The 27,824-nt window shown below is 37.9% G+C and overlaps 1 protein-coding gene across 5 annotated transcripts in view; it reads right to left on the bottom strand.

The window, feature by feature from the left end:
- DPYD (dihydropyrimidine dehydrogenase) overlaps positions 1-19,761 on the bottom strand; it is a 933,909-nt gene extending 914,148 nt beyond the window's left edge. For all 5 annotated transcript variants that reach the window (XM_068962754.1, XM_068962769.1, XM_068962775.1 and 2 more), the window contains exon 1: positions 19,643-19,761. In XM_068962754.1, coding sequence (XP_068818855.1) covers positions 19,643-19,681 — 39 coding nt within the window. In that variant the 5' untranslated portion in view covers positions 19,682-19,761. The remainder of the gene's footprint in view (positions 1-19,642) is intronic.
- Positions 19,762-27,824: the final 8,063 nt, after the last annotated feature.

Below are 27,824 nucleotides of genomic sequence, written 5' to 3'. Positions count from 1 at the left end.
AAATTTACCCAATGTTCCTTTAGAAACTATTTTCTGGAAACCTTCCATAATCATCATTTGTACACTCTCTGCCTTCAATATACACTCCCAACCAAGATGTGTTAAACCCAACTTACCAGACTGTAGTAGATTACACACTTCAGTGCTCCAAGATACACTATCTCTATTAATATTTTCTGATTTAATTTCAAGATTTATTCTCAGCCTAATATATATTTCAAACAAGAAGACAGTTTAACTCATTTTTTTCAAAATTTAATAACGTTTCTTATTTGAAGAAATACTTAAATTCATTTTCCCAGTGTTTTTGCACTGGATGACTGTTTGTAATAGCTAATTCTAAATGGGAGTTTCCAGTTTGTGAGGCACTTTTCTAAGTGTTTTTAAAGTTGATCATCACAACAATCCTATGACGCCCTTACTAATATTATTGTCAGTTCAAAGGTGAGGAAACAAACCTGTGAATAGGTTGAATAACTTGCCCAGAAAGTGACAGATTCTACGTATGTTTTGTCTTTAGACTCTATGCTGTTAATCACTAGTCTGTACTTCCTCCATGGGCACCAATAATATTAGTTTCATATTTCTTTTTAACGTATACAACTCTAAGATTGCTGCATATTCATCATAAATAATAAAATGAACTTTGCCTTAGGACATATAACAATGTAAACAAGACATGAAGTAAGTCAGACTTATAGAAAAACCTATCATCTATCTGTTAGCCACAGCATCTACCAAAATATCTGGTTACCTGTTTGGGGGTTAAATGATGACAAAGAGGCAAATCTTAAAAATATTGTTAAGGAAGCTCTGGAAGGAGCTGATGACAATGAATGAACACTGTCAAGAGAATGGAAAAATATGTCTATTTCCCTTGACAACAATTTGTGATTATAAGAGCAAGGATAACCACAGAAAATAAAAGTCAGGATACAGAACTGGCTTAGGAAAAAGTGCTCAATTTATTTTGGCACATCACTTGAGTTTTGGTGTCATCTTACAAATGACACATAAGCTAAAAAAAAAAAAATTGACAGTGAAATACAGCATGTTACCAGTGCCTTTCAATTGTTAAATTTGAATTAAGTCCAGACATCTTATCTGAAAAGCTGCTTCCTTAATTGTGAAGAAATCACAGATGCTCTGGTACCAAAAATATAGTTTACAACTTAGAAATGCCAAATAACACTACTCCCATTATAATAGAAATTACATGCTTAACACTTTCAGTTTATAAAAAAAATTTTACATGTATTATTAGATCATGTGTTCCAATGATCCACACTGTAAAATCCACAATGTAAAAAATGGTCTACTTATGTGCCTGTCTGCCCATAATGAATATAATGACTGGCTGTGAGTCATCTCAGTGTCTTCAAGACCTTGTGTAGATATAATATAAAGGAGGTTTACAATGAATTGAATTGCACCTCCTTAGAATATTAGAGCTGTAAGACTCCTCCACTTACAGATGAACCTAGGAAGGTGAAAGGACACCCCAAGTTAAAGGTGGTCAAGATTAGGACCAAGTCTCCTGATTCCATTACATTACCATATTCATATAGGAATATATTACAAATTATAATAATATTATAGGAATATTATTACCAAATATTTTGAGTTATGCACTATTTCATATTGCCTCTGACCCAGTCACTTCTGTCTGACTAGAAGCCATGTAAAAAGGTAGAAATGGAGCAAGAATCAACCAAGTGTATAAATAATAAGACCAGACAGAGGCATACTAGGTCAGAAGTTCAGTGTTTCATAATTTTTGGATAAAACTAGATTCCTTTTGTTTCCACAGGAAAGATTACACGATCCCTATATTTAAACAATTCTTTAAGCATTAAAAGTTTTCCATTGCCACTGGAATAATAACTCTTCATGTCAGGATGAGTAAATTATCACCATCACTTTCAATACAAAGCTTCTTACACTTCAGCTGTCATATTACAGATTCATACTGAAAATAAATTTTAAGCAGAGTTAGATTGCTGTGTAATGAGTAATAATTTTATCAAATTAGTAGCATTCAGCTTCTAGTGAGATTTATTATTTTATTCATAGAATATTTTGTAAAAAGAGCAAACTAAACAGAACCATTTAACTTTTAAGACTTTTCTAAAATGGGGCATACCACTAGGAAACAATCAGCTATTGTTCTCTATTTCAATCTAAATATCTATAATAACTTTCAGGTACTTGATAAAAGGCACTTCCCATCACTGTATAGGTCCACATACATTCTATAAGCCTTCCTGGCATTTAAATTCATTCAAAGGTATAAACATTTTTCTCAAAAATGATGGATATTAACTTGTAATTAAGGTTATTATTTTGGCATAGAGAAGAATTTGACTTAAAAGAAGACTGTGATGGAAATTAACAAGGTTGTTACATAATTAAATGACAGAATTGATTGTGAGCAACAGTCAAGGTATTTACACACTTGTTAAGATTTAAGGAACCAAGGTTAGATGATTAATACATCTCTTGTAGTATTTACTATGAAGTGAAATAAAAACTTAAAAGACTAGAAACAAGTTATTTAACATTATCACAGATAATGAGATCTCAGATTCCTTTGCCTTTTTTTTTTTTTTACACTGAACATAACAATTTTTATCAGGAAAGTAAAAATTTTCATTAAAATGAAATTGAACCCTCCTAGTAAATTATTCCGAGAAGGAAATGGCAGCGCACTCCAGTATTCCTGCCTGGAGAATCCTGTGGACAGAGGAGCCTGGTGGGCTGCCATCTATGGAGTCGCACAGAGTTGGACACGACTGAAGTGACTGAGCATGCATGCATGCACTGGAGAAGGAAATGGCAACCCACTCCACTATTCTTGCCTGGAGAATCCCAGGGACAGAGGAGCCTGGTGGGCTGCCATCTATGGGGTCGCACAGAGTCGGACACAACTGAAGCGACTTAGCAGCAGCAGCAGCAGTAAATTATTTGAAAACTTTTAAAAATATATATATGGTGTTTCTCATAATTCATGAATCAGTTCTAAAGTAGAGCTTCTGCCATAACCAGAATCTTGAAATAGACAAAACATTCTACTCTAGCAAATCAATCAATACTTAACATGAGCAAGGCTGTAGAAATTTCCTATGGTTATTAAGTTAATTCTATTATTAACCTGGAAATATGTTTAGGACCAATAGCTTTTAAAAATTATTCCTTAGAAAACTTTCCTTGAAACTATCTTCCAATTCATTGTTTTCTACCTTCTAGCCTGTTATTTGGTAGTTTCAACTCTATTAGAGGAACCCAGAGACTCAAATATTTAATGTTTTAAAATGTTAATTTAACCATTAGGCGGCCTTTTAAAATATTGTACTTTTCTAAAACTGCTAGGCAAATAGCCAAAGAAAAAGTGAAAAGTGTCCCAAAATGTGACAGATGAATAGAAACTGGACTCAGTGGGTGAATTAAAAACAGAAACAACTCAAAGTGCTGCCTCTAGAAAAGGAATGGAGAGATGAGAGGACAGCTGAGAAGTCAGTGATGTGCTGGACTCAGCTCCAGTGGGTACTGGAGAGCCTACAGTTAACATTTCTTTTTTCCCAACTTCATGTTTTTAGGGTTTAAAGTCTGCCACAGAGAATGTGCCTATGATCTAGTAATCAGCAAACACTGCAAATCATGGCTTCCCTGCTCCCATCCCCCTCTCCCCACTCCCACTCAGTTGTTTGCCAATGCCCCGTCACTGGGAGGAATAGTAAAGAGAACCACTGACTTCATTAAAAGCTTTCTTTATTTTTTATCTTTATATTGTGCATTTGTTACACTAATAAAAAAATTATATTTAAAGATGCCTTTATTAAAACAATGGGATAATTCAGAGCTTATTCCATAGGATTCACTGGGCAGCAAGGTAATCATAACATTTCAGCAACAATACCTTAATAATAATGGAAAGAACTCAAAGGTCCATTCTAATCCAAAGTATTTCCCATGGGTATTAAAAGGCACTGGTGAGCTTGAGTAATAGCATGAGAATTTGCATAACTAGTCAATGTAATTTAATATCCCCAGAAAAGTTGACTCAAAGAATAAAGGTTATCAAACCCAAAGGTTATATTTTTAAACCAAAGGTTCTTATGGAGGCATATTATTTTAAAATTGAGAAATGAAATAATTACATAGATTCCTGATTTATTTCATTTTCAGATTAACTGAGAACTAGACAAATTGCCTTGTTTTGAACATTGTAGAGCAAATTATAATTACACAATATGGACCTCTAAGCATTTGCCATTGTAGCATAATTAAATCAAAATTGTATTGGTACTAAAGACACAACAGAGGCAATGGTTAGGCTAATATAAATTAATCACAGCTCACACCCTTGTAATGCATTTTTTTTCTAATTCTCAAATATGAAGTGATTGTCTTCACAGTGGCATCATTACTGTTATAAAGTAGAACTGCAAAAGAATAATGTCCTCCGTCAAGGGGTCCAGTGAATCAGTTTTATAACATATGTCTAAATACATAGAAACTAAAGAAAAAAAACGTATATATCATATATATTTAGAATCAAAACCAAGTCCAGTTTTCTTGTCCATTTTGCCGATTTTTCTTAATTTCTCCAACAAATAAGGACTGTGTCCTGTCAGAGGTCAAAGAAGCCTGGCAAAGGGCAAAACTGGTCAGTTGACAGCATGTTGAGAAGTGATTGATGAAGCCTCATCAGCTCCCTCCACTGCAACCATCTGGTCTGTGGATGAGAAGCCATTCATACTTTGCTTCATTTACACATGTGAAGGACTCCTTGAAGAACTGAATATAAAACATCTTATTGAGAAATTTTGTGAATGCATACAGTGGGAAAAGATGAGGTAACATCTGAAGGACTCCTCACTCCTATACTACTTTGATTCCTCATTTTCATGTCATGTTTTTTAATGTCTAAATAAAGAGCAATGTAAAACTGGCTCATATTCATAGATTTTTAGTTCCCAGCTCACCACTGCCTATCGTCATACCATTTAACCTTTCTATGCCCTTGGCTTCATCACTGCTGAAACTAATGTATCTTTGAAAGGTTGGAAACATGCTTTTCAGTAAGGTGGGGGGAAAAAAGTGCTGTGAGGACACAGACCCACATTTCACCCTCTTACCACTAACTCTACCAGCTCCTGCACTAACATCTGTCTTACATTTGACCTGATTCAGTCAGGACAGTCCTCCTCTATCTATCCCTAGAAACAGACACCTAACTCATTTTTTGGCCCTTGAATTATAAGAGATTGTAGTGAATGTGGGAAAAGATTATATCAAAGCTTACATGAATCTATTATCATTTATTCAATAAAATGAAAATAGCCGTGTGAAACTAAATCATCAAGCTGTATGAAAGCGGATTTATAATATGCATACTTTAATTCTAACACCATAATTCTGAACCATCATACCCAAGCACTTTTCACCTTCTATCTTGATTTATACTTATTTGTGAATTTGCTTCAAATTGCATTCTGATGTCATAAGCTCATTTAGGAAAGACACATTAATCTTTTTAGCCAGCCCCCACATTTTATTAATACTTAATGCAGTGCTTAGGATATAGCGGATACTTAACAATTACTTATAAAATTGAATGAAGATACATATTTTGTTGATAACTTTAGCTTTGAAAAAAATGTTTAATTTTCTGTGTAGATTTTAGAATTTATCTACTTGGTTCTTTATCATATTTGATAATAACATACTTTTCCCTCATACAAGTACTGTACATGTCTGTAAGTCAAATGACTTCATGATAATCCAGCTTACAGATGCATTTGTTCTTAATTCATTTGTTCCAATCAATTATAGTGTGAGGTAGACAGGAAAAGGATCATGATCTCCATTTTATGAATAGAAATTAGCCTAATTTGACAAAGCCATACAGTGGCAGAACCAGGACTTTAATAGCATATTTAGGGCTCTTTAAAATACATTATGACATTTGACCTTAATTACTTCCTTAAGCTATGAATGTGAATTTATAAAGCTCTCTTCTGTTACAAACTTTAGCTTATCCCTAGCCTCACTATCTCTATTTCCAAACTTTCACCCCTCCTTCTCTTCCTTCCTTCCACAAATATCCCTGCTTTTCTGCAATTCATATTAAAATCTGTATTCATTTGCTCGGGTTGTCATTAAAAAATTATGCCACAAACTGAGTGGTGTAAAACCACAGGCTCACAGTTCTGAGGCCTGTAAGTCTGACATTAAAGTGTCAACTGCCCTGTCTCCTCTGGAACTGTGTCTTGTGGAGTCTCTGGTGTTTGCAGGCAATCCTCTGCATTACGTGGCATGTAGACGCTTCACTCTATCTCAGCCTGCGTAGTCATAAGGCAATCTTTTCTCATGTATCTTCACATCATCTTTCCTCTGTATTCTACTCCTTGTAACTCTATGTTCCTCTCAGCGTACCAACCCCTTGATTACCACACTGCCCTCTGCCCAAACTCAGTGAAAATTTAACTTCAAGGTTTCTTTCCCTCTCCTCCATTCCATATTTTCAAAGGGATAAAAACCCCCTTAGAATAAAAGCAATAATTGGTAGCCATTGATATTTTGATAGCTGATAATTGCACAGCTACTAAGTGTTCAAAACTTAAATATGTAGTGTCTCCCTCAACCATACAACAATCCTATGGTACGTTACTATTACTGCCCACATTTTTCAGTTAGGTGTGTTCAGTCACTTCAATCACGTCCAACTCTTTGAAACCCCATGGACTGTAGCCCACCAGGCTCCTGTGTCCATGGGATTCTCCAGGCAAGAATACTGAAGTGGGTTGCCACGCCCTCCTCCAGGGGATCTTCCCGACCCAGGAATCAAACCATTTGATGTTTTTATCATTTTTTTTAATTTAAAAATTTAATAAAAATCATTATTAACCTTAAAAGGGTATCATTTTTTACACATTCAAACACTGGTAGTAGCCATATAAAATTCTACTACAGTTTTCAAGTATTTTGAATCCTTATAATAGGTTACCTGCAGTTAGCATCCTTTCAATGTGATCTTAAACTCGTATAAAAATACTTTAAAGTTTTGTTTACTACTATCTAGCTTGGGGATGAAGAGGGGATGGGCAGTAATTTTCATGAATCATCTAAGAATTTTCTATGAATGCTTTATCTCTTTCAAAAAACATACAGGCTTAAGAATACCAATCTTCAGAGTTCAGGTTTCAAGTAAATTTCAGCTTTAAAGTGAAGCATGAATCAAAAGTTATTTTGGAACTTTCCTGGTGGTACAGTGGTTAAGACTCCATGCTTCCAATGTAGGGGGTGTGGGTTTGATTTCTGGTTGGGAAAATAAGATTCCACATGCTGGGATGCATTGTCAAAAGATAAAAAATTTAAAAATTAAAAAAAGACAAGAAATGTTCTTTAAAAAGTTATTTTGGTTAAAACACCTAGGACAGAAGAAAAATGTTTTGCTTTATTAAATTTGTCATTGTGACACAACTGTGTTGAGGCAAAAGTAGTTACACTAATTGCCCCTTTCATCTTGAGTACTATAAGAAAAAGAAAAAGGGAAAAAGTGCAAACATGCATGTGCTTGTGTATATATACACATGCCCACACACACACATACACACATACACACATATTATTCATTCTTTTGATGTAAAGACTTAAGGGGAAAGAATCCTTCGAGAATCTGGACTGGTAGAGTGATTTTGGTAGTAGGACTTCCATATAAGAGTTTCTATCCTTAGTCACAAACTGGGACATCTGGTATTATATTCATTCGAGATGACAATCTGAGATTTATCCATTCAAAATAACAATTTGAGACACCCCCCCCCTTACTTATCTTGTCATCCCAGGGCAGAAAAAATAAGGAACCATCATTGGGCAATAAAGCCACAAACTAAAAATAAGCATCAGTCAGGACCAAGTCCAAATCAAACCATATTCACATCAAATGAAATGACCTCCAGATGCCTGATGTCATTTCATAGCCTTGTATTGGTGGTATGAGGATGAAGCAAATGAGTAATTGGTTCCAATTCCATTTTGTCCCTTCTGGCTTTGCACTCAATAATGAGCCCCTTTTCCATTTTAAATATAACTTTTAAAGTTGCTTAATTCAGTTGAATCATTGTAAGTTAGAAAGGTGTAACTGAAATGTGCTATAAACCATTAAAGCCTCCCTCTCAAGAATATTTACAGTATTTTAAGAAAAAAAATTTGTTGGAAGCATTATTTTTCATAACTATGCTAAAAACAAAATAAATGTCTGATAATAAAGTTTCAGTTCAGTCACTCAGTCATGTCCGACTGTTTGTGACCCCATGAACTGCAGCACACCAGGCCTCCCTGTCCATCACCAACTGCTGGAGTCCACCCAAACTCATGTCCATTGAGTCGGTGATGCCATCCAACCATCCCATCCTCTGTCGTCCCCTTATCCTCCCACCTTCAATCTTTCCCAGCATCAGGGTCTTTTCAAACAAGTCAATTCTTCACATCAGATGACCAAATATTGGACCTTCAGCTTCAGCATCAGTCCTTTCAATGAATATTCAGTACTGATTTCCTTTAGGATTGATCAGTTGGATCTCCCTGAACCCCAAGGGACTCTCAAGAATCTTCTCCAACACCACAGATCAAAAGCATGAATAAAAAGATAATGAAGTTTATCTTCAATAAACTTTGTTATCTCCACTCCCAGAGATTCATGCTGCTATTTAAAACTATTTAAAAAGTTAGTTAAGAATGTAGGGAAATGCTTCTGACAGAATAAAAAGGCCAATGTAAGATTGCATTCCTTCTCTTTTTTGTGTGCTATATATTATAGATTTTGGGTCTGAGGTTAATATTGAGTATGAGGTCTGTACATAACTATATATGTATGTATATACATACATACACGTATGTGATTCTTAAGTTGCTCATTTAGTTTCAAACACATTTAACAATCCTGCAGTTTTATTCCTCATTCCCTCACTACTACTGTTTTTGACATATTTTACATCTTTTTGTGTAGCCCTTAACTTCCTATTGCAGATATAGATGATTTTGCTACTTCCATCTCTTAATCTTTTTACTAGCTTTGTATGAGGTGGATTTACTACCTTTAGTGTGTATCTGCTTTTACCAATGAGCTTTTCCTTTTGTAATTGATATATGTTTCTAGTTCTGGCCTTTTATTTGCTTAGGAAAGCCTCTTTAATGTTTTTTGTAAAGCCAGTTTGGTGGTGCTGAACTCTTTTTCCTTTTGCTTGTCTAGAAAAACTTTTGATTTCTCCATCAAATCTGAATGAAAGTCTTGCTGGGTTGAGTATTCTTGGTTGTAGGTTTTCCCTTTCATCACTTTAAGTACACCATGGCTATAGAGTTTCTGCAGAAAAGTTAGTTGATAGCCTTATGGGAGCTCCATTCGACATAACTCATCACTCTTCCCTTGCTGCTTTTAATATTCTCTCTCTTTAATTTTTGCCATTTCAATTACAATACATCTTGGTATTATCTTTTTGGGGTTGATCCCGTTTGGGCCTCTGTGTGACTCCTGGACTTGGATGTCTGTGTACTTTCACACACTAGCAAAGTTTTCACCTGTGATACCCTCAAACTTGTTCTCTTACTTTTCTCTCTTCTTCTGGGACAACTATGATGCAGATATTGCTATGTTTTTATGAGATAGTTTTTACTATGTTTTCCTAGAGATTTCTTAAATTGTCCTCATTTTTTTCATTCTTTTTTTTCTGTTCAGAATCAGTGATTTCCACTACTCTTCTAGCTCACTGATCCATTCCTCTCTATCATTTCATTTACTGTTTATTCCTTACAGTGTATTTTTCATTTCAACCACTGTATTCTTCATCTCTAGTTGGTTTCTCTTTATATTTTCTGTTTGTTATAAACCTCTAACTTCTCACTTTGTTCATCCATTTTTCTCCCACGTTCTTTGATCATCTTCACAATCATTACTTTAAACAATGTATCTGGTAGATTGTCTACCTCTTCTTTCCTTAGCTTTCCTTCTGGGGGCTTACCTTAACCCTTTGCAACATGTTCCTCTGTCGCCTCATTGTGTCTAAATTGCTGTTTGTATTTCTCTTTATCTGGCAGGTTGGTTGCATTTCCTGACCTGAGAAAAGCAGCCTTCTGTGGGAGATGCCCTATGCATCCCAGCAGTACAGTCCCCTCGGATCACTAGAGCTATATGCTTCAGGGGTGCACCTACGAAGGCTGCATGGGTACGTCTGTTGCAGCAGGCTGACTACAGTGGGTGGTTTGGTAGATGTGGCTGCTCCTTCGTCCAGTTGGTTTCCAGGTCTTGCCTTGTGCAGAGGCTGCCAGCTACTGGTTAGCAGCACCAGGTCACAAGGCAGCTGGCTGGAGAACCCCAGGAGGTCCCAGGACTTGTGCTGGCTAACTGGTAGGCAGAGCTGGTTCTGGAGTGGGTGGGTGAAGGGTTAAGATTCCTGGATCTAGTGTCTGTCTGCCGGTAGATAACGCCTGTTCCTGCCATGGCAGGCTATGAGTTTCTGGGTGTCCCAAACTTGGTGCTGATAAGTGAAGCTGGAAGTCAGGGCAACTGGCTGAGGAGTCCATGATATCTCAGAACTGATACTGGCCTGCTGGTGGGTCGGGCCAGGGTTGGTTGAGTCTGACGCTGGTGCTGGACACTGGTGGGCTCCATGGGACACCGGGGCCAGGGTCCATGGGATCCCAGACTTAGTGCCAGCTCACTGTTGGGCAGAGCCAGTTCCCGGGGTCTCTGGCTGCATGGCCCCAGGGCATCTAAAGGCTTATGTTAACTCACTGCTGAGTCAGAACCTGGGGCAGCTGGCCAAGGTTTCTCAGAGTGGTGTCGGCCTGCTGATAAGTAAGGTGAACCCTGCCATGGCAGGCCACCAAGCTGTAACTGAACTGGCACTGGTGTCCACTCACTAGCAGATGGGGCTGGAACTCACCGGGTTCTGGGATTCCTGCCTGCCCACTTGAGGGAAGACCTGGGTTCTGGAGTCTCTGGTTGAAGGGCCCTAGGGATATGAATTCTAGTGCCTGCTCTCTGATGCATGGGATCAAGTCCCAGGCCCACTGGTGGACAGGCCATATGTAGCAGAGGCTGTGTGTTCAAGGGATCTTAAGGCAGCCTGCTTGCTGGTGGATGGGGCCGTGTGTGTGTGTGTGTACACACACTGGAATACTACTCAGTCAAAACAGAGAATGAAATTTTGTCATTTGCAACAAAATGGATGGACCTGGAGGGTATTATGCTTAGTGAAATAAGTCAGATGGAGAAAGACAAACACTACATGTTAACACCAAAAAATAAATTAAACAAATGAATGAAAATATCTAAAAGAAACATAATCACAGATACAGAGAACAAAACCAGTGGTTACCAGTAGGGAGAAGAAAGGAAAAAAGGGCAAGATATGGGTAGCAGATTAAGATATACAAAATACTATGTATAAATGAATAAGCTACAAGGTTATATTGTATAGCACAGGGAATATAGTTAATATTTTATAACTTGAAATGGAGTATAATATATAAAAATTTTGAATAATATTGTACATCTGAAACTAATATTGTAAATTAACTATACCTCAATAAATATATAAATATTGTATACGATTAAACTATTTAGGGGAAAAAAACCTCATGTATAGGCTACTACTAAATTACTATTAGCATATGACTGTTTTATGTGGTGTGACTGTATGTTTGGGGTCTTCTTTTCACCCTTTTTTGTATCTCTTTACCCTTTGATCTATAATGATCACTAAAAATAATTTTTAAATTGTTAGAGAAATGAAAAAATGTTTTAATGAAAATTAACCCCTCAAAAAGAATATTTTGCTGTGAAAGTTGTCATGATTTATTCCCAGGGATCTGTGAAGGGGAACTGAATAACTTCCTCTTTGAATTACTGAGCAGCTTTTACACCAGCATTCCCCAAAATCTGTCATGGAAGAATATTTAGCAGAAGATCCCCAAAATTTTGAAGACACTGTGGTGCAGAGTCCAAGAAAAGTAACTTGTATTTCTGTGGGCCTGGGGACCCAGCTATTTGTACTCTAATTTCCACTGACAGTTATCAATCAAAAAGCACACTGGAGAAACTGATTCCTTTTTGGAATCTCTGTTCTTAATTCCTAAAGACAGCATCGTCCTACAGACACACAAAATATGAATCTATGAATTCCAGATCACCTTCACAGAACTCCAGCCATATATAGAAAAATCAGACTTATTCTGCATGCTCAGGGGAGATTAAGACTTATTTGATTAAAAAAGAAAAGGAAGCAGGCAAGCATGAAAAAAGTAAAAATCAGATGTATATCAAATCCACACAGCTGGTATAAATGGTGCACTTAATCCTACATAGCATGTAAAATATACTAGCTCTGACACCACCACCTTGCATTTCCTTAATATGATCACCCAGCAGGTCATGTTTCCAAACAATTTCACCAATCCCATATTTTATCACAAACCATCATTGAAAGACTGATAAATAACAAACTTGTTGAGGAATCAGCAGGGCTATTCTCAGAGGTTGAGTGACTTCCACAAGGTCAGACGCAAAGGATCTATCTTGTGGAGCAAAAATATGCCCAACCTTGGCCCCTATCCCAGGATGCTTATTTTCATTAACATATAGCAAATACACATTATCTTCTATTGTTTTGCTGAAGATCTTCACTTGGCCTTTAATTAAATATACTCAGATTTTTAAAGCTTTAACATGCTACTATGGTCAATTTTTAATATCATTCCAAGGATTTCACAAGGACTAAAGAAGTGGATCTACTTAGGGGAGTCAATTTTGAGTAGGTAAAGACAAGGTGAAAACTGAAGGCTGAGGCTTGGGGAGAGAAGTGAAAGCGGGAAGGGGCATGGGAGGATCAGCAGAGTGGGAGGTAATAAAATATTGGGGGAGCGAGAAGTGCAGTCAGGCTCCATCCTTGAGCACCATCTGTATAAATCAGGCCTGGAGTTGACATGTAATTTTGTGTTGGTCCCCTGAGAAGTGGCCCTCGGGGCTTCATTATTGATGAAGAGATTTTTCTTCAAAGTGGCCTAGTCAGGATTGCCTCAAGGGGACATTCATAAGCACTCATAATATCAATTTCCAAGCACCTGGGAGGTAGGAACACAGATTGTCTCTTTAATTATTATGATAGAGGTAGAGGATAGTGAGAATGCTGTTACACAACCAAGCCGAAATCCTCAAAGAAATTAAATTATTATAATGTAATGCAAAAAGTTTATTATCTGAGTCATCCTTTAGAAAAGGCACACTTTACCTTTTCCTGGTGCAAAATAGGTTGATTCCAATTCCCTCCTTCCTTGGACATAAAACAGTAACAAAATGTATAATATTATATATATATTGCATAGTATATGATACAGTAATATACAGTATATAATATATATTAAACACATATATATTAAATATATAATATATATAAATAAATAATATAGTATAAAATACTATACAAATATAGTGTGTGTAAGGATGCTTAGAAGCCCAGAAAAAACTTTCTTTGAAGCTAATATTATGGCTTAAAGAAACTGTAAGTTTAGTCCAGTTAAACACAAGAGATATGGAGCTGGACACTTTTTCTTAAAATAATGATACATAAGGGTCTCTTTTCACAGAAGAATAACAATAATTCCTTCTGAATATCATTGAGAATGCCAAGAAGTAAATTTCACCAATGGTTTGACCTGACCTAGTCATAAAAACATTCAGAAAAACACCAACAATTCAATCCACATGTACAAAGGCAGTGAAACAGCAAGGGTTAGGAGCAGAAGGACTCCTACATTTGACTCTCTGCCACAGTGTATTAGATGTGGACAATCCTACATAGATAAAGCCTTCACCACATACTTCCTCTAAATCTTTTACAGCTTACACGTTAGGGCTTGCTATTCAGTGGGTACTAAAAACATTTTTAAATAGAAATAAAAAGCAAAATGAAGACAGTCCTTTTAATTTGACCTGAATTTGAAAAACTCCCCCATCTCATTGTTAATACTGACAAAAATAATTCAGGAATTTACTCATAAGTCATGTCTTCAACATATTTTAATCTATAATAAGCCTCTCTCATAATTCTTCTAACTTCATTAACTCTCTCTTTCCTCACATATTTTAACAGCCTTTGATACCACTAGTTAATTCTTGGAGTTGGAGAATATTCTAACCAAATGACATTTATATAACACATATGTATAACATACATTCAATCATAATATATAAAATAACTACTACTATTCAAGAGACATATATTTCAAGTGACAGATGCTGAGTCATTGTATGTACATGACTCCAATTAATCCCTATATCTAGCACATGAAATAAATTAAGATTAAATCCAACTGACCAAGAAAGAAATGACAGTTTAGGAAATAACTTGACCACAATCATACAAATAAAAATATATATAATATTGGTGGCAGGATGTGAACACAGACCTGTTTTAACACAGTGTGTTTGTTTTTTAAACTAACCGTGAAATGAAGCTTAATTTTGTGAAGTACAAAATCAAAAATTTTATATAAATATAATGAGTTCCTAACATCAATATATAGATAACTATGGTGAAGAGTCTGAAAGAAAAGTTATATGCTGAATTAAATATAGATGTTTCATATCTACTAGTATAACATTTTAATTAAAAGCAATGGACGCAGTAATAATTATAAACCACAGGAAAGACATAATCCTATTAAGAGTTATCAGTAGTATAACTGGCTCCAGGATATCTGTGAACACCCACATTATTGATGTTTGAGGCCAAAAAACACCTTCTGTCTTAATATGGAGGATTAAGAGGAAATGAAGTCCAGAAGGCAAGCATGTCACATTTGAAAATCAAAATCCTGATTATAGATAAATTCAAAATCTTAGAATGCCTTATTAAGTATTTTTTAATTAAGGTAGGATATAAATGACACAGAATTTTCTTTACAGTTTTAAGGACTATTTATCATTGTGTCCATTTAGCTAAGAAGCAGAAAGGCAAATTGGCCAGTTCTAATTTTCAATCTCTTTAGCCACACTGAGGCCTAGACTATCTCAAATGTCTTATGGCTTCTTTGTCACATTATTTCATGACATGAAATATTTTTCAGTCTCATTGTCTTTTTTAGTATTTCTAATATTGTGACAACATTATGCTAATTATTTGAATTCTCCCACAAGTGACCACACCTGTTTATCCTACAGGAAGGTCAATTTTTCAGCTCTTGTGTTGCCAGTTCATATACAGAGTATGGTAAAATATTGTATTCAAATAGTTAAGGAAAGATATGATTGCTTAATGATCATCCAATTATCTCAGCATTTTGATTAGAGGTCTTCATAGTATTCTTATTAATTCCTCACTGCAAAGGTGGAGCGTTCCAAAACTGGATATTCCTTCTACAATGTAAGAAAGGAGGCTATTGAATTTTAGCACATTTTTACAATTAAGCAATCAGTCAACACTATCTGCTATGATTAAGATTAAGCAGATCCAATCTAAAAATCTCCCTAGTGATAGATTCATCATTAGTCATTAATCTCAGTTTTTAATTAAATCACTGAAAGCGAGTCATCTGAATTCATGGGTAGGAGGCAGAATTTAGAAGAAAAACTATAATGAAAAATATATATATATGACCATTCTTAACTATAGAAATGTGTATAGTACCTTAAAGCTATAAGGAGCTTCCACTGAAATAACTCCAAATTTGGAGTAACTTTCCAAATCATGTAATCAGGCATTTTCCTACTGCCCTGCTAAATTCCTTAGAAAGGAGAAATACTTTAAAATTAAGTACTGTCCACAGGACAGCTTAAAGTAGGGAGAACAAGGATATTTTTAACAATGCAAACTCACAAAACAAATTAAAAATGAAATTTTAGTTTTAATGCTTTAAAAGCCTTAGCAAATCAAGATAGCATTCCCAGAGATTTGTGGCACCCAATCAATAGAAGCAAGGAAATAAAACTGGACTTAAAAAAAAATTAGGTTTATATAAATAAATAATGCATACCTTCTGCAAAGCTGAGTCCATATTTTCTTCTTGGGATCTACCTCCTCCCTCCCCAGGGACAAAAGCAGATATAATAAAGCACATTCTTGCAATATCTTTTACCACCTCTACCAACTAACTAGCCTTTATTCAAAATTCTCCTAAAAATTTAATTTCTCCAAGTTGTTACCATTATACTCCCATTTCCCAAAGCCATCACTTTATTATCTAATTTTCTTAATTAACAAACACAAAATTCTCAACTGTTTTCTCAAATGAATAAAAGTTATAGGATCAGTTATTCAAAAACCGTTTCTATTTAACTCTAAAAGTATTATGATTTTGTGGATACTGGACTGAAATCTTTTTTTTTTAATTCACAGTAAATTTGAAATGAGTTTATAACTACCAAAGAGTCATTAACTGATAATTCTAAGAATAAATCTTGACTTGGGGTTGTGGAAACAGTAGAGTGGTATATAGAAATTCAGTTCAGTTATAAATACTTACCAGAATTATTAATATCCAAAGAGTTAATTAAAAGCTCACTGTACCTACACACATTTTTCTTCAGCTATACTTTTATAGTAAATTCTCAATTATCCATGTCAGTGGAGAGGAACAAGACACTAAACAAAAGTGAACTCTTCCAAAATCCTTCTTAGTTGCTTTTAAAAGTACAGATACTGACATTAGACCAGTTGTTGATTCAAACTAAGTGAATTATTGGGAAGGTATTGCTGAGGTCAGAGAAAGTGATCAGTGTCTGATAGTCACCTTTTTTGAAACCTTCCCCAAAGAATTTGTATTCAAAAGTCATTCTTGATAAAATTCAGTTGTATCCTAAAAGTAAGCCCACAAAGTAAAATATCTTTTAAAAGTCTATAGCTACCATTAATGAACTTTAAAATAACAGTTATTTCATAGGCAGTGATTTTCCTTAGTTGTTCAAAATTTTTAATTTTATCATATTTTGTTCTTCTCTTGAGAAGATGTGGTGTGACATGTTATCTTGTCTGATTATTCTCCTTACTTAGCAAATCATGCAAATGTGACACAGAGAAGTTAGGTATTTGAACAAAGTCACCTGTCTAAAAAGGCATAGAAATAGACCCCAACCATAGGCAATTTGCCCCAGATTCCAAAGCAATGTGGTCCTGAACCACATTAACATATCTGGAAAAATGTCTGATTTCTCATACATCTTCTATAATGACAATAATTTTTGAGCCTGTGAGCTAGGTTCTATTGCCGAGTACCTGTTATCTAACACTGCGTCCTTGCTATCCCTATCTTCCTACCCAGGGATATTTTAGTTTTGGAGTCTGGTGACCTTCTGACTGGTTTTTATGCTCTCAGCCCTTCAAACCCAGATGCAATATTGGATTGAGGTTAGAAATATGGAGTGAGCACACAAAATAACTCTGTAAACCTCAATAACTTTTCGCCCCAGAAATAAAATATTTCTTGGCTGCTTCACTGAAACTTGAGGTTCTATAGGTAGCTTAAGGGGAAAATTAAATCACTGTTATAGTGGGTTGTCACTATCACCTTCTGTTCTTTTCACATTTATCAATTGAACATGTACTCTGTTTTACACTGATAATTTTTTTTAAAGATGGTGTGCTTCACATATTTGAGACTAAGGCAATGGTCACAAGCAGATAAATTTCTAGACAATGGTTTTAATGAATTCATTCAAAAAAATCAAATTCAATGTATGCATTCAAATTTGATAGAAAACTGAGCCTTCATAATTCATTCAAAAAAATGAACTTTGGTGAATCAATAGGATCACTTGAGACATCTACACTTGAATGTATTCCTCTAGACTTAATGTATTTTTCCACATTGCATTATATTTTAATGATGAATTTCATGCTTTTTCATGGTACTCTAGCTCAGAAATCCTGTATATTACTTTGAGGGAAAAGAAAATAACTATGTGTGATGAAAGATGTTACTGATTAAAGTGTGTTGCATGTGTGAACTACATAAAAGCTGAAAAAACTTAAATACCACTGTTCCATATTACAAGTAATATCAGGCTGACTCAGGTTAGATTGAGGTGAGTAAATGTAAGAGTCTGACCTTCTTAAATAGTATTAGTTGAAACAATTCGTGAAATTAAACTGGTCATTAATGTGTCAGTGGCATCTTTTCCTTAGTGTAATGTGGTTAAGAACTGATTTCACGGACAAATGCAAAACAGCTACCAATAAAGAAATTCAAACTCCAAAAGCCGCCAGCCCTCTGACATTCTTAACTCTGAAATCAGTACATCAGTACTACCTGAATGTTGTCAGAAGGTTACTATTTGAGTTAGCTTAAGGGGGGGGGGGGGGGGGCGGGAGGTGGTTAAGTCAAAGTAACAAGGACCAAAAAGGACAACATAAATCAATCATCTTTTACTTTGTGCATGAATAAATATTGGGTTAAATATATCACACTGATCAATATGAAAAAGTAAGCTATCCACAAGAGAAACCACAAGTAAAATTAAGCAGACATGTACACACAGCTTGTGCGTGTGTGCTCAGTCATATATTGGCTCTAATTACTACGATGGATTTTTCAAACCAAGTATGGAGTCTGGAGAAAACACTACTACCATCCCCCAAACAAAACACAAAGTTCCTACAATCAATGTTAGAGGCAACGCAGTGGCCAAAGCAGCTCTTTTGCAAACAGGTGGTTTTTAAAGTTTTACTTAAGCCACAGACTGAAAGGACGGAAGAAAGGAAAATGTCATTTGTTAAGAAAACACAGGCATGCACAAAAAAGCCCCAAGCAAAACACAACAAAAAACTAAAAAGCAGTTTATTTTAGCTCAGAACTATGAACACTGGATTAGTATGTCTAAAATCACGGCTTGTAATTATATTTCTCTCGTCGCATACAAAAAGGTCCTAGGGAGAAATTGAAGGAAACGGTCATGTTACTTCAGGGTGGGCTTTATTCACAGGAAGAAAGATGACATTTTTACAGAAACAGAGTGCAAGAGAAAATTAAAAAAAAAAAACTGTTGAGAAGAGAAATATACAGTTTATTTTGTATTTCTGAAGGCACTGTATTTTTCATGTTCTCAATATCCTATCTCGTTCTTCCCTATGTGATTTCATAAGCAATACTAAGGCTAGCAGTGGCTGCTGTAGCTTACATATAGATTTCCATTATTTCTATCCTCCACCTTTGCAAATGGGCAGAATTCAGCGACTGGAGGTGGGGGTAGCAGACAGGTATCCCGAAACGCTTACAGGGTAAAAGAGGAGGTGGGGGATAGACCGCGAAATGAACGCCCTTATGAGAAAGTCCATCTCCCTCGAACTCTTCTAGTGCTTCAGTCACGGCCACCCAGAAACTTCGGACCCCGACTCCGAAGTAAACAGCCAGGTCCCAACGCGAAGGACACCCCTGCAGCCGAGGACTCCCACTCTTCTCCCCGCCAGCCCACGCGGGGCGCTGGCGCCTCTGCTGCTCCTCCTCCTCGTCCGCAGACCTCCCGCGGAGGCAAAGTTTCCCGACTCTCCCACTCTTTTCCCGGCCCGGCGGTGGCCGCAGCGGCCTTTCGGGCACCCACCAGCTGCGCTCCCCGCCCTCCCCTCGCCAGCCCGCGCGCAGTCGGTACCTCGATATCCGCCACGTCCTTGCTTAGCACAGGGGCCATGGCGATGCCCGGAGGCTGGAGCTTCCTTGCCACGAACCTTCCGCGTCCTCAGGCTTCAGCCAAAGACGAAAGTGACAGCTTGCCCGAACGCCCCTAGAAATAGAAAGCGGAGGGCCGGAGGCGCGGAGGCGGGGCGGGCGCCGGGCGGTGACGCCCCCGGGGCGGGGCTGCGCGCCGGGCCCTGCGGCTCCTCTAGCCCCGCACAGCGGGCAGAGCCGCGGACTGGAGCCCGGCCCCGGCTCCCGCCCCCGCCCCTCCACCTAGCAGCTTGTTTTCCTGCTACTCGCAGCCGGAAGGGAGGGAGAGAGCGCACTGGCGTTCGGGACTGGCCTTTGCTCTATAACTGTTCGAGGCAGTAGGTGGGGGCTAGATGTGAGAGAGCTGCAGGATTAAAGGTAAAAACAATCGGCGCCCTAAGTAACAAATTATTCCTTTTCTTTCCTTCCGCAGGAGCCCTCCGAGGTGCAGAAACATTGTCTTTTGGCAACTGCATCTTCAGAATTCCTCAGGGATAAGGTAGTAAATGTTCCCCCGTGCATTCAACAAATAGGCGGGAACTGGCAAGGGCAAGAGTTGTCTGAAAATGGACGGTCCCTAGGGGCGGAGGCGAGGCGGGTCGAGAAGAGGGGCCAGGAATAGAGGTGAGCAAAAATTTCTCCAATCAGAAGCTGCAAGCAGTAAGTCCTGTAGGTGGTATAGAATCCAGGTTGTGTATTTACAGGACAATCCATTCTAATGGCCTTAAAAAAAAAATTCTAAAACGTGAAGCTCTTGTCAAGAGTTGTTAAGTTTTGTTTTAGAGCTTGCTGGGGAGGGAGCTATTTCATTTGCAGATGGTTTCAATCCAGAAAATATTCTCCTCACCTCTGAGTATATCTGTACTCCCGATGTCTCCCTCAGTCTTCTTCTCTTCTCCTGAAACACGTCTTGCTTACTTCTGTTAAGGATTTTATCACACTTCTTAGTTCTCTTAGCTAGACAGTGAGCACCTTGGGTTCTAGTATTTCCTCTTCATCATTATTCTTTCATTAGTTCATCATTTCATTCAATAAATATTTATTGAACATTTTCATTACCAAACACTATGTTAGGTGCTCTGGCTATAGTCTTCAAGAAGAAACATCTCTATCATGGGAAGTTACTCAGAGTAAAGAAATGAGCAAACTAATAGGAGACTGAGATGCCTGCCTGGAAGGTAAAAGAAGGATTAGGGCAGAATTAATGGGGTCTGAGTGCTCACTATCATGAGTGAGTGGGAAGATTTTTTTAAACAAACCATCAGATTACCTTCCAGAACCTGGAATTTACTAGGAGATGGGTGCATTTTTCTTAGTGTATTAAGAGAAGGTAGAAAGTTACACAGAAACCTTGAAATCTTTCTTGACTCCCCTTTTCTCCCATATTTAATGAGCATCCCCAAGCTCTCAGAATTCAACCTCTTAAATACATCTTGGAACATTTCTTCATTTCTCCATGTTCACTGAACCCACCAAGAGCCACCAACTTCTATTCTTACTCCTTTTCACTGCAGATTAAGCTTTAAAAAGTATTAACTGGCTCATAAAACACACACACAGAATAAATCTTTCAGTGACTCCCACTACATTCAGAAGAAAATACAAACTTAATAGTGACCTCTGAATAACCAGCCCTTCCCCTCTTCTGCAGCTTCACCCTAGGGCTTCTCTTGCCAAGAGTCACTGTGTTCCAGTTACAAAGTAATCTTAGCTTCTTCTACCAGTTTTCTACCTTTGTACATATCCTCCATTCCACTGGTACTTTAGATCTCAAAGAAACCTTCCCTGACCCATTCCCACCGCCAACAAAATTAGACCCACCCTGTCTCTGCTATCCTTTCACGGCACCCTATTTTTTTCTCCATAAGTAAGTAAGTAAGTGTTGTCCAGTCGTGCCTGACTCTTTATGACCCCATAGACTGCAGCCCACCAGACTCTTCTGTCCATGAGATTTTCCAGGCAAGGATACTGGAGTAGGTTGCCATTTCCTTCTCCAGGGGATCTTCCCAACCCAGGGATCGAACCCAGGTCTCCTGCACTGCAGCAGATTCTTTACCGACTGAGCTACAAAGGAAGCCCCATAGCCCTGTCAGATTTTATTTGCCTATTTATTTGAGTGTGATTTAATATATGTGGCATCTATTTATGAATGTAAGCACCAGGAAGTGAGGGTCCATATCTGGCTTGGTCGCTTACTGAATATTCAGTTTCTAGGCCAGGACTGAAACATACGAGAGAAATCCTGAGTGACTGAATGAACTCAGTAGATCCTGAAGTAGATTTACACACTAAGCAGTTTGTTTCAGAAACTGTAGTTTCACTTTACCATGTATTCTTCTCAATGTTCTACTTATTCCTGGGAAGTAAAATCATAGTATTTATCAATGACTTTCTAGTTAAAATGTGTCAAACTACTTTCTTTTTCCTGGACTAATTTTCCGAAGTCAGGTTTCTTTCATCTTCCTACAATCATACTCTACTTACCACCAGATCATCTATATCCTCTTTCTTGGAGATTTTTTTTTAATGTATACATGCATATGGATAGTAGTGGTGCATGTTCAGTCATGTCCAACTCTTTGCAACCCTACAAACTGTAGCCCACCAGGCTCCTCTGTCCATGGGATTCTCCAGGCAAGAATACTGGAGTGGGTTGCCATTTACTTCTCCAGGGGATCTTCCCGACACAGGGATCGAACCTGCATCACCGGCATCTTCTGCATTGGTGCAGATTCTTTACCACTGAGCCCATACATACATATATTGTACATATATTTAGAAAGAGAGAAAGAGGATTTACACATGTGTGCACATATACACATATGACATATATATAATTGTAATACATATGATTCCTTCTCCAGGTTAACCAGAAAGTTTCAATAGTCAATTTCCTGACCACAGAGATATAGATTTAAGTGTTCTTTTAGGTTGCACACTAATACAGATCTTATCAATTAGCAATCCATACTTCTTTTATGGTTGTTTTACAGGTATAAGTGTCCAAGTTATCCGTAAGAGTTAGAACTGTATTTCCATTTTTATTTTATGTGACTATTATTCTCCTAAACCACTATACAGGATAAGCCCCAAATATGCTATCTTTCCAAAGATGAGAGATTCTTCAGTGATACTCAATAATCAAATATAAAATTTAAATGTTATTTTACCATTTCCTCAACCTCACCAAACAGATGTATTCTATTCTGAGATATTTAATTAAGGCATATAATCACATTGCTCATATGCCACACCTATACTCCATGATCAGTGATTGAATCTAATAATATTTTAAATCCATTGAAATTCCACATTAAACACAGTTGTACCTGTAAATAATCCAAGCTGTTTGAAGCTTACTGCAAATGCATTCACAGTACACTTTTTTAAAGTTGTAAATTATGATGGCATTTGTCAAGCTGTCCCTCCATCTGGAAACACAGTCAAATATCAGGTGTTCCACATTAATTTTTTTGTAGGCTTTGGTGAGACAGTTCATCTAATAAGGTACAAATTTACCAAAATGCATCTCAGCCTAACAATTTACATTACATAATTTAATATTACTATTATTACTATAGACAGAAGGAAGGCTTATGAGTCATCTTTCATTTCTGGAAAGTTATTCAGTACCGCAAACTTAGAAACACAATAAACATGTAGATTTCCACGTGCTTTTATGTCCCTGCTTTACTCAAAAATTAAGCAATTTTTAAAACATTCTTTGGGGGGACGGTCCTAAGATGGCAGAGAAATAGGATGGGGAGACCACTTTCTCCCCCACAAATTCATCAAAAGATCATCTGAACGCTGAACAAATACCACAAAACAACTGAACACTGGGGGAGGACACCAGGCACCCAGAAAGGCAGCCCATTGTCTTCAAAAGGAGGTCGGACAAAATATAGAAGATAAAAAGAGAGACAAGAAAGTTAGGGATGGAGACACATCCCAGGGAGGGAGTCTTAAAAGAGAAGTTTCCAAACACCAGGAAACCCTCTCACCAGTGGGTCTGTGGGGAATTTTGGAATCTCAGAGGGCAACATAACTAAGAGGAAAAAATAAATAAAACCCACAGATTTTGTGCCTAACTGCAACTCCCAGCGGAGAAGTAGCCCAGACGCTTGTGTCCGCCACCAGCAAGTGGGGGCTGAACAGGGAGGTGCTGGCTGCATTGCTTAGGGTAAGGAACGGGCCTGAATGCCCTGAGGGCAATCTGAGGGAGCTAACATGAGATAGCAACCCAAACTGTGGGATAGCCAGAGAGGAAAAAGAGAGAGAGAACTTTCCCATGGAAAGCTCTAACCTAAGACACTGCCCGCCGCTCACAGAACAAAGAACTGAGCCAATACCAAAGGAGAGTCAGCTGGCTGCAGACCGGCCCATCCCCCGCCAGAGGCAGGGAGGCAGGTGGGCGACAGCCAGAGCCGAAAGGAAAGGGGCAAACTTGGCCCCAGAGACGGCATCCCCTACCAAACTGTGAGGCTCCCAGTTGCCAACCAAGTCTTCCTGAGATCCTGAACGGTTGACATCCATCAGGAGGGTCGCAGCCGGAGATCAGCACCCCAGAAGAGACACACAGCACACCTGAGACAGTGCTCCCGCTGCACACCCAGGAAACGAAGAGGCTGGGACCAGGGAGGTGGTAAGACGCACCATCCAGCTGGGAAGAGTGCGCTTGCCAAGCACCTGGCTGCCTGAGCTGCTCAGACCCGGGAAGGGCACAAAACTCAGGCCCAGCTGGCGTCTGTGCCTTTGTGGAGAACCCGAGAACCTGAAAATGAGCGGTGTAGATCTAGAAGTGCACGCAACCCAGGGCCCGCCTTAGACAGTTCCGCTGCAGAGCAGCCTGGAGCCTGAGCAGTGTAGACCGGGAAAGCACGCATGCCGTGAGCGGGAGCAGACCCAGTGTGGCCCAGACACTGTGAGCACTCCCCACACACACCAGTGATATTTGTTTGCAGTGTTCCTCCCTCCCTGCAGCACAATTGAACAAGTGAGCCTAAATAAATGACCACCTTCGCCCCCTTGTGTCAGGGCAGAAGTTAGATACTGAAGTGACTTGCAAACAAAGGAAGGCAAAATAAACAAAGAGGGAAGTGACACGGGCAACAGAATAAAACCCTGAAGTTAGCACTGGCTACATTGAAAGGGACCTATAGACCTTGAGAAGAAGTAAAAGGTGGAACAGTGAACAACCTGAAACTGAACTGACCACACACTGCCCTCAACAGTGCCAGAGAAATTCCTAGATATATTTGACTATTATCATTTTTTAATTTTTAAAATTTCTTTTTATTTTTAAGTTCTTTATTACTCCTTTAATTTTCATTTTTAAAACCTACTATTACCTTGAAAAAAAAAGACCCTATTTTTAAAGCAAATTTCATTTTTTTGTATAACTATTGCAATTTTTTTTTTTAATATTGTATTTTTGAGAGTCTAACCTCTACTCTAGATTTTTAATCTTTGCTTTTTGGTATTTGTTAACAATTCTGTACCTTTAACAATCCAATCTTCAGTACCCATTTTTACTTAGGAGTGTGATTACTGGCTTGATTGCTCTCTCCCTTTTTGACTCTCGTTTTTCTCCCCCAGGTCACCTCTATCTCTTCCCGCTCCCTTCTCTTCTCTACTTAACTCTGTGAATCTCTTTGGAAGTTCTGGGCTATGGAGAAAACTTAGGGAACTGATCAAAGGCTAGTTTGTCTCTCTTCTTTTGACTCCCCCTCTTCTCCTCCTGGTCACCTCTATCTCCTTCCTCCCTCTTCTCTTCTCTATGGACCTCCGTGAACCTCTCTGAGTGTTCCAGACTGTGGTGAGCAAATAGGGAATTGATTACTGGCTAGACTTCTCTCTCCCCTTTTGATTCTCCCTCTTCTCCTCCTGGTCACCTCTATCTCTTCCTCCCTCTTCTCTTCTCTGTGTAACTCTGTGAACCTCTCTGGGTGTCCCTCACTGTAGAGAATCTTTTCACCATTAACCTAGATGTTTTATCATCAGAGCTGTATGGATGGAGAAGTCTTGAGGCTACTATAAGAATAAGACTGAAAGTCAGAGGCAGAAGGCCTTAATCCAAAACTTGAGAACACCAGAAAACTCCTGACTCCAGGGAACATTAGTTGAAAAAACCTCATCCAAAAGCCTTCATACCTACACTGAAACCAAGCTCCACCCAAGAGCCAACAAGTTTCAGAGCAAGACGTGCCAAGCTAATTCTCCAACAACGCAGGAACATAACCCTGAGCACAAAAATACTGGCAGCCAAAAGTCACACCAAACCCACAGACACCTTAAAACTCACTACTGGACACTTCATTGCACTCCAGAGAGAAGAGATCCAGCTCCACCCACCAGAACACCGACACAGGCTTTCCTAACCGGGAAACCTTGACAAGCCACTTGTCCAACCCCACTCACAGTGAGGAAACTCCACAATAAAAAGGAACCACAAACTTCCAGCATACAGAAAGGCCACCCCAAACACAGCAACCTAAACAAGATGAAAAGGCAGAGAAATATTCAGCAGGTAAAGGAAGATGATAAAAGCCCACAAAACCAAACAAAAAAGAAAGAGATAGGGAGTCTAAATGAAAAAGAATTCAAAATAATGATAGTAAAAATGATGCAAAATTTTGAAAACAAAATGGAGTTACAGATAAATAGTAGGGAGACAAGGATTGAGAAGATGCAAGAAGAGTTTAACAAGGACCTAGAAGAAATAAAAAAGAGTCAATCAATAATGAACAATGCAATAAATGAGATCAAAGGCTCTCTGGAGGGAACCAACAGTAGAATAACTGAGGCAGAAGATAGGATAAGTGAGGTGGAAGATAGAATGGTGGAAATAAATTAAGCAGAGAGGGAAAAAAAAGAAAAGAAAAGAAATGAGGACAACCTCAGAGACCTCTGGGACAATGTTAAATGCCCCAACATTCAAATCATAGGAGTTCCAGAAAAAGAAGACCAAAAAAAAAAAAAAAGGCCATGAGGAAATACTTGACCAGATAATAGTTGAAAATTTCCCTAAAATGGGGAAGGAAATAATCACCCAAGTCCAAGAAACCCAGAGAGTCCCAAACAGGATAAACCCAAGGTGAAACACCCAAGACACATATTAATCAAATTAACAAAGATCAAACACAAAGAACAAATATTAAAAGCAGCAAGGGAAAAACAACAAATAACACACAAGGGGATTCCCATAAAGATAATAGCTGATCTTTCAATAGAAACTCTTCAAGCCAGGAGGGAATGGCAAGACATACTTAAAGTGATGAAAGAAAATAAGCTACAGCCCGGATTACTGTACCCAGCAAGGATCTCATTCAAACATGAAGGAGAAATAAAAAACTTTACAGAAGCAAAAGCTGAGAGAATTCAGTACCACCAAACCAGCTCTTCAACAAATGCTAAAGGATCTTCTCTAGACAGGAAACACAAAAAGGTTTATAAACACAAACACAAAACAACAAAGTAAATGGCAATGGGATCATACTTATCAATAATTACTTTAAATGTAAATGGGTTGAATGCCCCAACCAAAAGACAAAGACTGGCTGAATGGATACAAAAACAAGACCTCTATATATTCTGGCTACAAGAGACCCACCTCAAACCTAGGGACACATACAGACTGAAAGTGGAGGACTGGAAAAAGATATTTCACACAAATGAGACCAGAAGAAAGCAGGAGTAGCAATACTCGTATCAGATAAAATAGACTTTGAAATAAAGAACATGAAAAGAGACAAAGAAGGACACTACATAATGATCAAAGGATCAATCCAAGAAGAAGATATAACAGTTATAAATATATATGCAGCCAACATAGGAGCACTGCAATATGTAAGGCAAAGGCTAACAAGTATGAAAGGGAAAATTAACTAATACAACAATAGTGGGAGACTTTCATACCCCACTCACACCTATGGATAGATTAACTAAACTGAAAATTAGCAAGAAAACACAAATTTAAATGATACAATGGACCAATTAGACCTAATTGATCTCTATAGGACATTTCACCCCAAAACAATGAATTTCACCTTTTTTCTCAAGTGCACACTCCTAGAGGAAAACATAGGCAAAACACTCTGTGACATGAATCATAACAGGATTCTCTA

This window comes from Capricornis sumatraensis, chromosome 2 (genome assembly GCF_032405125.1).
Source record: "Capricornis sumatraensis isolate serow.1 chromosome 2, serow.2, whole genome shotgun sequence".
In the NCBI taxonomy this organism is placed as follows: Eukaryota; Metazoa; Chordata; class Mammalia; order Artiodactyla; family Bovidae; genus Capricornis; species Capricornis sumatraensis.
Note: the sequence above shows the minus strand (reverse complement) of the source record. Positions and strands in the feature narration are given on the sequence as shown.